The sequence below is a fragment of the Dromiciops gliroides genome, chromosome 3 (assembly GCF_019393635.1).
Source record: "Dromiciops gliroides isolate mDroGli1 chromosome 3, mDroGli1.pri, whole genome shotgun sequence".
In the NCBI taxonomy this organism is placed as follows: Eukaryota; Metazoa; Chordata; class Mammalia; order Microbiotheria; family Microbiotheriidae; genus Dromiciops; species Dromiciops gliroides.
Window position 1 is genome coordinate 17,930,175 of NC_057863.1, and position 16,009 is coordinate 17,946,183.

A 16,009-nucleotide genomic window follows, 5' to 3' on the forward strand; every position below is an offset into this window, starting at 1 on the left:
TTTAGCTTAAGCCCCTGAGGCTTCTATGTATGGGACAAATTCCTGGGGCTGTCCACAATGGGACTGGCATTATGCCTAGATAAAGTAGGCGGTTGCCCTTGTGGTAGAATCAGAGGGCATTTATTTCCCCCAAATCTGCTAGTACCCACCCTTCCATGGCATCAAAATTCTCAAACTACTTAATACTTTGGCTTAAGATATTGAAGATGCCTGTTAAAAATGCATATGCTGTAAGGAAGGGGTGACACATTGAACTATTATGACCTGTAGCATAGTAGACAAAAATCTATTCAGTTATCAGCACATCCTTGAGTAAATGGACAGAGGAAATAAGCTTCAACTGAGGGTCAGAAAAAGGTCTGGCCAAAAAACCACACCCAGGTAGAATGCCAGTGTTGGGGGGAAAGGCTCATAGAACTGGACCCCTTGGGGCTTGGGAGGACCTCGAGGGAATAGGGGAACACAAGAAGGAGGAAGAGAATGGAAGAACACAAAAGATACATTTTGTCTAGGTCCAAGGCCAATCTATACTATGGTCTACTCAGTGCAACAAAAACTTGGGCACATTTTTCTTGGAATATTGTTTTCCATTGGTGATGATGGGCATATCACATATAGATTTGACTTGCCTCATACCTTTTAGGAATTTCCAAATCAAGGCATTTTTGTCATTATCCTTCAACTGGTAAGACCAGGCAGGGTCTAGCACCAGGGAAAATGTTTGAGCAAATCCAGTCTGTTTTTTAGCAGCATTAGAGAAAGCACAGTAAGGAAAGGAAACAGGTAGAAGAAAGGCCCCCAGGCTTCTTTACTGGGAAAGGGAGGTAATGGTAATCAATGGAGGGGTTTAAGATGAGGCTAAGTCAAGAAATGATGCTGGCATTTCTCAGTTTGGCCACATGATTCTGCCCATAGGAGGAATCATTATGGATGAGTGAGAAGAGTGGAAACCCAACCCTTCAAGGAGTACTGTGAGCCACACTGACTGTGAAGGGCTGGAGGAGGGGCTTGACTCTCCAGAGCAGAGGTCCTTATGCTTCTTTTGGGCATGACCCCATCTCAGAATGTTTTATAATGCAGAAAACAAAATTCAGAGGATTAAAAAGCAAAACAATCCGGGCAGCTAGATGGCACAGTGGATAGAGCATCAGCCCTGGATTCAGGAGGACCTGAGTTCAAATCCAGCCTCAGACACTTGACACTTACTAGCTGTGTGACCCTGAGCAAGTCACTTAACCCCCATTGCCTCACTTAAAAAAAAAGCAAAACAATCATATTAAAATACAGTTATCAGAATATTAAAAAAATAAAACAAAAAAAATAACTTAGTTCAGAAACCCCAGGTTAAGAATCTCTCCTCCAGAGACTCTACATTTTTTTTTCCCTCCAAAAAAGGTCCTCACACTCAGGGAAATGCCATACATTTTATTTCCCCCCCCACCCCCCACCCAGGGCAATGAGGGTTAAGTGACTTGCCCAGGGTCACACAGCTAGTAAGCGTCAAGTGTCTGATGATGGATTTGAACTCAGGTCCTCCTGACTCCAGGGCTGGTGCTCTATCCACTGTGCCACCTAGCTGCCCTGATACTATACATCTGAAACAATTGAATAGGCCCCTGGGGAAGGGGAAGTTCACCAAAGGAGAGTTAACTTGACAGTTTATGGGTTCTAGCATGATTCCTTTGCTTCTACAGCCAGAAACAATGAAATCTGTCCTATTGTTGATATTATGTTACCTTATGTGCTTGAATAGGGAGCTAGAGCTCTTTTCTCTTTAGCGATGGCTCCAATTATGTCATTCCTAGGGGATAGCCGGGGAAGGGGCAGGAGTTAAAAAGAGTTACTTAGTGAGAGATTTCCAAGGCTGACCTTGGTCCCTGAGAGCTCAGGGCATTGGTAATGAGTTACTGGTTTACATTGTGGACCTCACACACAGAAAATGAGCTTAATGAATGCCCGAGTCTAGTATTCCCCATGCATCTTTCCTTCAGTCTCCATCTGTGGAACCTGTTCCCATCTAGGGAAAGCCTGCATTGAATATAAACACACTCAATGATAATCTCAAGGGAAGAATATTTGAGTGAGCCAATATGTACACAGATAAACAATTACAATGTAATTTGGGGGTGCAGTAGAAAGCACTGCCTTCAGTAATTCCTGCCATCAAAAAGCTTACATGATATTGGGGGCAGAACACAAGAGGTACACACGGCTAAGGGAATACAGTATAACTTTGGGGAGCAGAAGGGGTGATGGTGAGGGGAGAGATCCAGGAAGGGTCTCAAGGATGTGGCCCTGGAATCTACCTTTGAAGGGAGTTGGGGCTCAGGTCCTCGCTTACATAAAGCAAGTTGCCCCCGGCTTTCTGTGAAAAAAGTTCTAAATGAGAATAAAAATGAGAACCACTTGAATCTCTGTTCTGACTTAATTCAAACCAACATTTTGTTCTAAGGTTCAGAAATGTTTACAAAAGCAGTGTCTGCCCAGAACAGGATCAAGAGTAGCAACCCTCCTCTTGGGATGCAGGCTGATCTCAAGTTGAGCCTGGTCAGCCACAGCAGTAGGGATTCCAGTAATAAATAGCACAGGGGAGTTGATTATTTGGAGATCCGCAGTTTGATTCTGGGGCCTGGGGAGGCAGCTGATGCTTGGAAAGGCTGTCTCCCAGAGTGAAACCAGAACTCTCACTCACTTAGACTTTGCCCATGCACTTCTCACTAGATCTGGTTTAAAGGCAAAGAGATTAGTGTTGGACCAAAGTATGGAGGCAGACAGGTAATGAAATCACAGATCCTCGGTAATAACTCACAGAAAGAATTCTTTCTCGTGGTTTCAAATGGCAAGACTGTTCTGTTCTTTCTGTGTGAGTCTATGTTTCTTTGTGTGTGTGTCAATCAGGAAACTGCTTGGATTTCCCGGCTGCTTTTCTGTCCTGTCAAGGTCTGAGCTTCTTGTAGGCACTGCAATTATAAATAATGCATGCAATGTCACTTAATACCATCTTTAATATTTGTTATGATCCCGGGGCAGCTAGGTGGCGCAGTGGATAGAGCACTGGCCCTGGAGTCAGGAATACCTGAGTTCAAATCCGGCCTCAGACACTTAACACTTACTAGCTGTGTGACTCTGGGCAAGTCACTTAACCCCAATTGCCTCACTAAAAAAAAACCAAAACAACAAATATTTGTTATGATCCTGGTTTAGCTAACCAGTTCTACCATCTAGGCATGTGCCGTTGGAGATTAGGACTAGTCTGGTTAATTTCATAGATTTCAAATAAAAGCCTTCAAAGGTCTTTGTGCTTTCCAAGGAAGGATTCTTTAAAATGCAGAAATTGCAAATTATCTTAAAACATGCATAGGTGTTGGCTAAGGTGTCTAGTTTAATAGGCAGATGATAAAAGCAGGGGTGTAAAGGTTTCTCAAAAGTGGACATTTTTAAATGAGAAAGCATCTTTATAGAGAATGAGGAGCATTGATGTTACTGTAGGTATACTTTCTTATGCTATGTCTTATACATATTGTGGGATAGTCAGTCAATTAGCATTGATTAAGCACTTGCCTAGGTTTCAGGCACTGGGGATATAAAGAAAGGCAAAAACACAGTCCCTGCTCTCAAGTAGCTCACATTCTATCAGAGGAGATGACATGACAAAAATGGTACCTACAAGATAAGTGGTAGATAATGTTAAAGGTAAGGAACTAGCAGTCAGGGGTACTGACTGGGAAAGGTTTTATGCAGAAGGTAGGGTTTGATCTGAGTCTTAAAGGAACTTGGGGAACCCAGGAGGCAAAGGATTCCAGGCTTGGAGAATGGTGACTGGAAATGAATGGAATCAAAAGATGGAGTAAAACTAAAAAGACCAGAATCACTGGATCATTGTGTGTGTAGAGGGGGATAAAGTGTCAGACACCTGAAAAGGCTGGAGGGGGCTTGAAAATCTAAACAGAAGTTTGGTGTTTGCTTGTAATTCAAACAGGGAGCCATTGAATTTGTTGAGTGGGGTAATGTGGTCAGGCCTTTTTGGGTCCAATTGCTGCTTTATCAAGAAAATAGATTCAATCCTATAAACTATTGCCTGTATTGTATAAACTTAAGGTAACTGAAGAAAATCTCTGAGTTATGAGTGTTTAATTATATAAGTAGTTTAGTGTGATGACTATTTAATACTACACCAGCCACATTGGCATGAAGAGAGAAGAAACATCAATGAGCTCAGATAGAATATTCTAAGTGGTAGCTTTTTCTCTACTGTCCATTAATTGTTTCTCAAGATCATTTTCTTGAATGATTTATAATTAGAAGGTAGCCTTTGTTCGTTCTTTCCTGCGATTGGGGAGCTATAAACCAGAGCTCATTAAATAATGTCAGTTTGAAAGCATATTCCCTCGTTCAAATTTTCTTTAAGCAGCGTGGCTAGAATTTGCCTTTATTCTTATCACGGTCTTCTTTGTATTCAATGGGTCTATTAAAAACATTTATTAAATGTCTCTTATGTGCCAGCATCATGCTAGGCATTGGGAATAAAAAGACAAAACCTAAATAATTTCTGTCCTCAAGGAAATTACATTCTAATGGGGAGAAACACCATATAAGTAGATAAGTAAAAAGAAACTAGATAGACCAAAAAAGTAAGTAAATACAAAATCATTTCGGGAGGGAGCACTGGGGAGCTCACTTAACAACTGGAGAGATCAGAAAAGACCTTTTCTTAACAATTCAACATTGTCCAAAAAGGTCTTTGGATCACGGATCACTGCCCTTTCATGCCCCTGCACCACCCAAGAGTTTATTTTAAAACCCCCTTTTCCTTGTGGCCACTAAACAGCCTTGTTCAAAGGTTCTAGCCCATTTGTTTGGGGACCCGCTTCTTATAAACAATGACCCCTCCAGTATTTAGCAGTGAGCTACAAGGATGGGTGAGTCTGTCCCTTTCAGGTTGTTTGGCAGAAGACATGGTGAGCTATCCCATGCAGTGTTGGCTACAGGTAGGTGGTGGCTTCTCTGCTCTCCCTTTCTTTGGCTTGAGCCACTGCCACGTTAATGCACTGAAGCCACTCTTCTGCATTTTTTTCATCTTTGGCCTTGAAGACATAGGTCTTGTTGTCAGTAAAAATTTCAAAGGCCCGGGGAAGAGTCCGGTCCCTGCGTTTCTTGGCCACGATTTTGACACTCTGCACTTTGCTCAGTTCGATGGGGCAGTCGTCCGAATCATCTTTCTGAAATACACAGAGGGGAAGAATGTGAGGCAATGCCCAGGGTAAACAGAGATCCCAGATTATGGGTGAAGTTTTGAGAAGGCTCCAGAGCCACCTGGGGCCAGGTAGGCTGGCATTTCCCTCTTTCCCTGTGGTTGTTGCAATTAAGGGGAAAGCTTGGTGGTATAGGATTATAGATTTCCTGCTGCAAGGGTTCTTGGAGGTCATCTAGTTCAACACCCATTTTACAAAGGAGGAATCTGAGGCCTGGAGAAGTTACTTGTCCAAGGTCATACAGGTATTGGTGGCAGGACTGGGATTCATATCCAGGCTTTCTGACTCTAAATCCATATTTCTTCCCTCTATACTACACGGATTCCCATCACAGCACCCAACAGGCTAAGGTATAAGCAAGAGGTCAATATGGATATGGAGATATCAATATTGGTACCCTAACAGGTACATTTCATATCAGTAAGATAAACAATTTTTTGGCAATTATTTTATAGTGTCATTGGGAGAGCTTTTATGTCAGCCCTCTTATTCTTAGCCTTTTATAATAATAGGGCAGGGATGGGTCAGGAGAGCATTTATAAAACTAGTGAATATGGAACTTTGAGTAATAGAGGGAAGGAAAAGTCAGTCTTCTACTAACTTCCAAATGACATTAAGAGAGATGAGGACTGGACTTCTGATGTTGACTGAGGAAACTCCCTTTAGCTATGTAGATGGGGCTCTTTTCTACAACTTAATCTTAGAGAGTCGTCCAGGGGCATAGACATTATTTTTTGTTGTTGTTGTTTGTCCTTCATTCTCGAAGAGGACCATGACATAGGAGTGATGTCGTAACTGTACGGTGAATTTGATTTAAGTGAAGGAGGGCTGTGCAAGGTCACCAACCTCACTCTCTCCTCCAGAGCCATCTGGGTCCAGTGGCAAGATCTACATCAGGACAACTGGTGATAGCCCTGGATGTTTAAGGCAACGGGGGTTAAGAGACTTGCCCAGGGGGCAGCTAGGTGGCGCAGTGGATAGAGCACTGGCCCTGGAGTCAGGAGTACCTGAGTTCAAATCCGGCCTCAGACACTTAATACTTACTAGCTGTGTGACCCTGGGCAAGTCACTTAACCCCAATTGCCTCACTAAAAAAAAAAAAAGAAAGAAAAAAAAGAGACTTGCCCAGGGTTATACAGCCAGTAAGTGTCAGAGGCAGGATTTGAACCCAGGTTATTCTGGCTTCAAGGCCAGTTCTCTATCTACTATGCTTTGCCAAATCCAATATTTTATATTGATTGTCAAGTGTCATCAGTGTAACTCAGTTCAATAAAATCTCATTATTTCAGATTCTATAACATGACAATGCATTGTAAACTACATGAGACTAGGCTTAAGTTTTCTTTTGCACCATCTGTAAGGAAGAGATGTTACTGAAAATATTCATATAAACAGGGATTATTTTAAGAAAAAAAAACTTTTTAAGACTCAAAGGACTTCCCTGTCATCTATTTCAATGTAAACAATGCCTATGTTAATGCTAAGTTCATTAAAGCAGTCCCTTTAAGTATCTCTCCTAGGCAATGCTTTATTAATGGAGTAGTCTCATTTTGTACCTAAAAGTAATAAACTGCATTTCTCTGAAAATACTCTGTGGTTTTGATTTGGTTTCTGCTAATTCAGAGAGAAAGTTGAAAGAGAAAATGAAAAAGAACAGAGGAAAAGGGGAGAAAAAGAGAGACAACAAGAGCTGGTCTAAATTCTTTTAAAGAAAGGGTTAATCAGAATTGCTGAATCACGTGGTTGAACAACTATTCAGTTTGGCTTTCAGGATCTAAGTTTCAGCTTTCTGTCAGACATGAACATTCTTCTGCGTCACAAGAGAGGGTCTTTCATATTGCTAATAAAACTGGAGCAGGTCTGCCGATTGTTGGTAGATTAGCGGGTCACTTGAGAGTAGAAGTATTTTGCTGTGGTCCTTATGTAACCCAATATCATTCTCTAAAGTATCAGCCATATGTTCTATTAGATTATTGCAATTATAAGGTTTAAAATTAATTAGCCGATTATAAAATATTATCCATAAAATAGCAATTGAAGTTTTTTTTTTTTAAAGGGATCTTCCTAGACTTTGTTAGAGATTAGGAAGATTACTTTTGTGAATTGAATTTGTTTTTTCTTAAGAGCTATAAGGAATCACAACCTCATGAGTGTTTCCTTCAATTAACAAAGATTTCAGTTGACCATTTTGTTTTTTAAAAGCAAAATTTTACTGATTCCTTTTGCTTTTATATTAGTTATTTCTGAACACAGTTGCTCAGTTCCTTCAACACCTCCCCACTCCCCGCCCCCAGTGTTTGGGTACCTGGTTACAAAAGAAAAAAGAATCATAATTAAGCAAAACCAACTGACACAGCAACCGTGTCTGACAGCATTCTGAACCAGTAGTCCAAGGAAAGGAGGGAGGTGAATTTCCATGTCTCTTTTCCATGTAGATGCATAGTATTTTACTTAGTTTTAATGTTTGGATACCCATTTTATTAATTTTATTTTTACTAATGCCTTTTGTTTTTATATTTCCCCAATTAGGTCTGTAGTGTCCTCTTTCCTTTCCCTGCTCCAAGACATCCCATTTCTCAAAGAATCAGAAAGAAAGAGGAAAAAAACCACTTCGGCAAAACTAACCAGCCTTCAGGGAGCCTGAAAGCAGAGGCAATGTTTGTTCTCCACCTTGGCAAAGAAGGCTGGGAGGTGCATTTCTCATATTTTTTTTTCTGGGGCCACGTCTGTCATTATATTTATGCAGTGCTGAGAGTTTTCATGGTAATTATTGTTATTCTGTGCATTTCCAATGTCGCAGTCATTGATGCATTGTATTCCTGGTTTTGCTTACTTTGTATCAATTCATAGAAGTCTTTTTATTTAGAGGCCACTAGAAGGCACCACACTGCACAGGATGCCAGGCTTGGATTTAGGAAGACAGGAGTTTAAATTTGGCCTCCTACACTCACTAGCTGTGTGACTCTGGGCAGATCATTTAACTTCATGTCTTTTTCATTTTCCTCATCTGTAAAATGGGACTAACAATTGTACCTTACTCCCAAGGTTGTTGAGAAGATCTAATGAGATAATATTTTTAAAGTGCTTAGCATAGTATCTGGCACATACTAGGTGCTTAATAAATGTTTGTTTCCTTCTCTCCATGCTTTTCTGGTTACTTCATATTTATCAAATAACCATTTTAGCAGCCTTTTGAAAATGTTTCAAAGGATAGACATGTTCCCATACTATTTCTTTTGTTTTTGGTGCTGTTGTTTTTCTATTTTGAGGTTTTACGTCATTGCTCTGATTTTTCTCTTATAACATGACTAATGCAGAAATATGTTTAATGTTATTATGTATATATATCTATATCTACATCTATATAACCTATATCAGAATATTTATGTTCCATTAAAAAAAGTTGCATTAAAGTTTCTAAGGTAGCACTGATGACCAACTCGAGCTGCCATCACAGATTCCTCCCAAAGGGGTTTTCAGACCTTAGGAATAGGGACAAAAATATCATCTTGTGTAAGATTTCTAATATAGAAGGCTGAAAGTTGCAGAGTTTAGACCAAGCCTCACAGACAACTTCTGCCCTTTAAAAGGCTAATATCATAGCTGTGATGTATTAATAAGCCAAGCAGTTCAAGTTCAGAATTTGTGATTATTCTGACATGAAATACTTTAGGTAGGTGCTAATATTTCTTCCATTTTCAAGTTGAGGAGATGGAGGCAACAGAAGTTTGGCCACTAAGTGGTGAATTTTTCTTAGTCACGGATGTTCTCAAAGGCTATCTGTCCACTTAGGTGAAGAAGAATTGTGATCTTGAGGGTAGGGGGTACCCCTCACCCCCACAAAATCATGACTCCTCAAAGTATGAGAGTTTTCTAGATGATAGGAGTGCCTGACACACAGCAAGAGCTTAAGAAATGTGACTTAATCAGGACAGGAGAAGGAAGTCAGTCCACTCTGCTGCCAATGTCTCAGAGAGGAATATAATTAAAGTGTTTGACAGGGAAGAGATAAGCACCAGTTTTGATTCAGCACCAAGACAAGATGCCTTGCTGGTCAGTGGCATTAAAAGTGTTAGTACAAGCATGCAGAAATACTGAAAAGCATAGAAACTTACAGACTTCCCTTTCCTAAACAGAAGCTGATTGCCGGCCAGGGTAAAATAACGAGTCTTCCACCTTTTAATGAACTTCCATCTTACTTGTTTCTCTTTTAGTTTTCCTTCCATGAGTGGTTGGCCATCTTGATTTACAACTGGGGAAGGTGGAAACAAAAAAGATTATGAAGACATTCATTTCCCTTTATTTATTTTGGCAGGAAATCAAAAGTCTTAGCACAGTACAATGAACCCAAATTCAATAAAACAGATTTGAAGAGTCATTCCATAAATTATGAAACCAATTAAGTCCCCCCACCAAACCCCCCAATTCAGACATGATTTTAAGCAAGCTGTTGGCACTGCTGTTTTACGGGCCTAAAGTGTCCACTATCGGTTTGGGCAACTAATGTTCTGGGAATCAGTTACCTCTGTTTTCAGTTTGCCATTCTTTCAGATGGGATAACACTGATTTAGAAAAGAGGTAAAAGCCTTCTCAAAACTATTTTCTGTACCCCAAGTCCAAGTTACTTGACATTGTGCCATTAGTAACTGATTTTAAAGAAAACATTTGACCATGATTTGTAACCTAGTCACAGCTTAGGAATGAAACTCTAAATGGTCAGAAAGTCAGAACATTTTCTGCAGTGATCAGTAGGGTATCACACTATCCTCCCTTCCCCAAACTATATAATGAAACTATTGAAGCAAATCTATTCAACTTTGATTTGATCTGCCACATATTTAATTACATCATAATGGTGAGTGGTCATAAAATGAGGAGATTATTTTGCAATAAGGAAACTATTTACTCAAATGGAGAAAAGAAGATGAAATCCTTTGCTTACTGTAGAAATACCTTACCTATATAGTATTTATTCATTCACTGGGCTTGAGTTAAACCAGACACTAGGCCAGGTGATAGGCATACTAAATAGAAATGAGGACACCCTTGACCTTAAGACGCTTTCATTTCACTGAAGAAAACAACACACACACACACACACACACACACACACACACACACACACACACACACACAAGTAAATACATAATGTATCCAAAGAATTGGTCCTTATGAGGAAGCCAACTTTTACTTTGTGGCACTAGGACAAAGATTTACCCAGGGTTCCATAGCAATACATATTCAAGGAAGGATTTGAATTGATCCAATATTGAATGTATGTGTCCAGCTCTCTATCCACTGTACCTTGTGAGTTCCCTAACATAGGAATGACCCAGGTTAAAAATGAAAGTGTTGGCACATTTTTCAGAATTCACAAATTCGGTTACACTTCAGGCTAAAGCATATGGGGCTTCTTTCAACTCAAACACAGCAGGGGTATTATATGTTATCTTTCCTCTCCCACACCAGGATTACAAGAGGGCCCCATTTTTATGAAGATAACCATCTCACGTTCAACTTTCCTCATTTTCCACTCAACAAATTCACTGTTTTTGATTTCTGGACCAATTGTTATTTGAAATTTTTAGGCCAAATGAAAACCTAATGGCAGAAAAAAAAAGGGCCCGAAGATAGGCTTAAGTTAAATACTTAGAAACTTTAATCTCTGCTTCTACCCCTTGCCCTGCCCCCACAACCTTTTTGAAAGCTGGAAACAAGGGCAGATTTCCACAAACCAATCTCCTTTCCAGAGTGGAGCCCCCCTAGTGCTCCTTGGTTTCCTGTTGCTGGGGTTATGGACTCAAAGATAGATCTCATTTACCTGGCATTCTTTCTACTGGCATTTCTCTGGGCACCAAAGTCTTTGTAGAAAACAAATCCCTCTCTTTTGCAGCCAGTTAAGGAAAGAAGAAGTCATTGTATTGGTCATTACTTGTGCAAGTTTCAGATTTTACTCTTTTGGAGGAATTTCTTAAGAGAAGAAGGAATGTTGTCTGACTCAGTGAGATAAATAGCATGGGATGTTTGGGAGGTTCAAAGCACTAACCTAGGGCTGTCTGTTCACATAATCTTGAGCCCATCACTTCTTTCCTCCATGGTTTGGGGGTGGTGACATGTGGTGGAAAGAGAATGATAATTCATAATTGTAAAATACAGATCTTTCCATGTATTTGAGCCTCCCCAAAACAAACAAAGTAGACAGTTCAGGTACAGGTGTTATTTGCCCCATCTTACACATGAGGAAACTGAGGCTGAGGAAAGTTAAGTGACTTGCCCTTGGTGACATAACTAGTAAATTTCTGAGGTAGGATTTGAGCTTGGCTCTTCTTGTCAGGGCATCTGGGTTCAAATTCCACTTTGGTCAGTTACTGTGTGACCTAGTACAAGCCCCTTATTCTCTATGAGCTACAGGTTCCTCACGTGTACATTGGAGGCATTGAATTTGATCATCTCTAAGGTCCCTTATAACTGGAAAGCTATGATTCTATGACTAATCTCCCTGACTGTCTCTGTCTCTCCCTCCCTTTGTCCCTCCCCCCTCAAATTTGTACATAGTTGATTGTTTGCAGGTTGTGTCCCCCCTTAGACTGTAGGGAATCCAGTCTACAGTAGGGACTGTCTTTTGCCTTTCTTTGTATCTTTAGTGTTTTCTTAACACAGTGCCTGCTACACAGTAGGTGTTAAATACATCCTAGTTGACTATGGCTATAGAATTCTTAGAATTTCTAGATTCCTTCGAAACAGCTCAAATGCAAGCTCCACTCTGATCCCTTGAACTAGTACTGTCTCCCTTCCCTTCCCCATTATGTTATATTCATTTTGTATACACTCAGATGTGTATATGTTGTATCTCCTAATAGAATGTAAACTTTTCTCGAGAGCAAGGACTATTTTATTTTTGTCTATCTGTGGTGGCAGCACAATCCCTGACAAATAATAATCTATCATTTAGTGCTTGTTGATTGATTAATCTGGATGTGACTGAGGAACAATTGACAGGTCAGGGCAGTTTCTGAGATATACGGCTCTTTTACTTAGCACAAGTTAAAAGTTTTCAGTAATACGAGCCTCCCTGAGGAGGTGCTATTCTTCGAATTCATTTTATATTTCTGTGTGTATATGTGTGTGTTGTTTCCTTCAGCAAAATGTAAGCCCCTTGTTCTTATTTCTGCTTTGGTGTCCCCATCAACTCACACAGAGTAACTTGCTTCAAGCCTTCTGAATGAATATTGGTAGGGAGTTTAGACATCAAGCAATTACCTTGCTTATAACTTTCCATCAGAAGCCCTTCAGGTTCAAAATCCCATGATCTTATGACCTCATGATGTATGTTAACTTTGATGTTAGGCAAACATCAAAGCAGCTTTATATGCTGAAATTTTCAAATCACATGGAAATACACAAACACGAATGCGGAACAGACACCCATTTCATTGGAGGAATGCAATTACTCTTCTTTTTAGGCATAGTTTTCCTTTCTGAACTGTATCTTCTTCCTCTTAATACAATGGTGCACTTATTAACTCCATTATCCCAGACAACCCTAAAACATACAAAATAAAAAGATCCTGGATCTGAGATCTTTTGAAATCATGACTCATTCTGGTCCTTTCTTCTACAAGAATCATTCTGAGTATTATGTAGAGAATTAGGCACAAGTTTTTCAGCAGTGCAGACTAAAGTGTTTTATTCAAAGAGAATTTGTCCCAGAGTCTCAAAGGGAGGCCTGATAGGATATTGCCCAAGGAAATGGGAGAGACCTGATGTGGACAAAGATATAGTATCCACAAGTACTCAGGATAAGAAGCCTGAGACAAGATAATAGAGACTTAACAAAGAGCTGGAATATGAAGGCCCCCAATGGGTTGCAGTGAAACCACGAATTTTTACCATAGAACAAAACTTATCAGGCATGAAATGAGAAACGAATGAAGAAAAAGATAATGGGAGAAAGAAGTCTGAGAAGGAACAAAGTCTGGGGAAGAAACGCGAGCATATCTTCAGAGTAGTTGGAGTCTAGCACTGGGACCTAACAACAGTATTGACCTCAACCTATTTAGGAAAAGCCAAGATCTCTGTGTCTGCAGGATTGATTTTAAAATAATTTGTAAAGGGCAAAAGTAGGGCATGACTAGAAATGTTTTTCCAGTCTCTTTTCCATGTTTCCTTTGCAATTAAGTTGTCCAGATGTGTGTAGTACATGGCTATTCTTAAAATACGTCAAAGACTATTGCTTGTTCGTATAAGAAAATAATTCCCTTGTGATGTCACAGTCACCTCATTTACAAAGCAAGATCTAATTTTCTATGAGGATTACCACATTCATTTTAAAGAATAATATACAACGTTGTGTTGTGCCTTCATTATTTAATTTCTGTAGTGAGGCCACCACTTTACATTTTGTAGGTCTGACCTCTTGCCTGAAAATTCTGTGTATATATCTAAAACACAGCTGATTACTAAGCATAGACTAACTTGCCAATTGATGGACTGATTCTCTCAAAATACCCCAATTTTTCTAACTCCTTTCTACCCAATCTGGAAAAAAAAAATCCTGCATTTAAATCATTTGTCACTGCATTCCATATGTAAATATTCCGAAGTACCAAGCAGAATACTTAGTGAATAAGTTGGAACTCAGTGCAACAGGCATTTATTAAATCCCTACTATGTGCAAAGTGCTATGATAAGTAGTAGGGACACAAAGATTTTATGCAGTCTTCTTCATATTGAGCTTTCATTACTTTAAAAACTTCAAGTCTTTTAAAACAAGCTAGGGTCTAGCCATGCTTCTGTATTTGTGAAGTTGATTTTTTAAAATAAAAAACCAAGAAAAAGACATGCTACACAGTTATTCTTACAAAACCTGATCTTTTAGATCTAGCCCGATTCTCTAGCTCATTGGAATCTTTTTGGATCCTGGTCCTTTCATTCCTTCTAACTTTGTGTTATCTGAAAATGTGATAAACATGTAGTCCACGTCTTTATCCAAGTCATTGATGAAAACATTAAAAGGCATGAGGCAAAGCACAGATTCCCAAGGTGCTACAATATTGATCTTTCAGGTTGAGATTGGACCATTAATGACTCGTCTATATGTCTGGCCATTCAACCAGTACTGAACCAGCTTAGCTGAACTGTTACTGACTTTAACACTTCTCCATCTTGTCCACAAGCATAACATGAATAATATTTGTCAGATGCTTTACTTAGCAAATATTTGACTACCTAAAGTATATCACATTTCCCTAATCTACTGATTTTGTCTTGCTTTAATTGGAATTGGAATTTTCTAACTCCTGGGTCATAAAGTAAGAGCCAATGTGTAGTGGGTGGAGAGAGGCAGCCTTCAAAGTCACAAAAGACCCAAGCCATGTACCCCTGGCATGTCACTCAACCTCTTAGGTCTCCCAGCAACCCTCTAAGACTGACTTATGGAGAAAGTGCTGACCTACAATGGGAAAGGGGCTTTCCTCACTGGGAGTGTGATATCACATATCTAGTCACTATCTGATATCTTGGGTCATAAAATAGCCTTAACATTTTCTAAGAGATTTCACCTTTTAATTCTTACACCTGTGGAGGGGTAATTGACATTGATTTATTCATTTTGGCTCAATATTGTAAAGACAGATGCTTCTTCCCTCAAATATACTGATATATGATTTAGTGTGCTCTTCATACAGAATATGTTCAATATTTAAAACACATTTTTACGAGTTCCTTTGTGGATAACCTCAGAATTGCTGTGCTGCAAGTCACAAGCCTGTCAGGCATTTTTTTTTTTTACCTTAAACCATGTGGCCCAATATAGAAATATGCTAGGATTGGAAAGTGATCCCTAAAGGAAAATTAAAATTAACCACCAGAGGGCTTTGGGTCACTGATCTTAGCTTGATTTTCACTAAGGCTCATAAATTATTGGATTCCAGGTTCATCATACTCATGCTTTTTTTTTTTTTTTGTAGGTACAGTGAAATGTTAGTATGATCTCCACAAATCTTGTTTCTTTTCACAAAGTGTTGAAGCTACCCAGCTTATAACAAATATGGTCATAAAACAAAGCTTCCCCCCTGGTCCCTGAAAAAGCCAAATCATGCTTTTGTTAATGTTTGACTTCACATTATAAAATGAATTCTGTTTCTGTCCCTTCCCCCTAGAACTGCTCCTGGTTATCCTTTAATTACAAGCCTGTGGATTCTGAGATCAGAGTCTGGGAAACCATTGTCCCTGTTGGTCATTTGTTTCATTTCACCACAATGTCCGCAAATACAGAGTGTTCTAAGAATCTCACTGCAGGTTTAAGCTATTAAAGTCCTCTTACTTTTGAACAAACCCACTTGTTGTTCAACTTTCTATCAAAGAAAATGGAATAAGAAATATTTAAATCCTAAGAGTAGAGCAAAAATCTACAATAGGGGCAGCTAGGTGGTGCAGTAGATAAAGCACTGGCCCTGGATTCAGGAGGATCTGAGTTCAAATCTGACCTCAGAAACTTGACACTTACTAGCTGTGTGACCCTGGGCAAGTCACTTAACCCTCCTTGCCCCGCAAAAAACAAAAACAAAAAAAACCCCAAACCTATAGTGCACTGAATGGGAGTAGTGTTCCTACATCTAATTGCTTCTGTATAATCAGTGATGGTAGCTAGGTGGCACAGTGGGTAGAGCCCTGGGCTTGGAATCAGAAAGACATCTTCATCAGCTCGAATTTGGCCTCAGAGAATAAGATTTTATTATTGTGATATCATTATGATA

The 16,009-nt window shown here is 39.6% G+C and overlaps 1 protein-coding gene across 1 annotated transcript in view; it reads right to left on the minus strand.

Annotated features, from left to right (window-relative positions):
* Positions 1 to 4,816: 4,816 nt before the first annotated feature.
* Positions 4,817 to 16,009, minus strand: part of VEPH1 (ventricular zone expressed PH domain containing 1) — a 219,469-nt gene continuing 208,276 nt past the window's right edge. The window contains exons 13-14 of the mRNA XM_043996166.1: positions 9,368 to 9,504; positions 4,817 to 5,219 (exon numbers count right to left, since the gene is read on the minus strand). Coding sequence (XP_043852101.1) covers positions 4,983 to 5,219; positions 9,368 to 9,504 — 374 coding nt within the window. The 3' untranslated portion in view covers positions 4,817 to 4,982. The remainder of the gene's footprint in view (positions 5,220 to 9,367; positions 9,505 to 16,009) is intronic.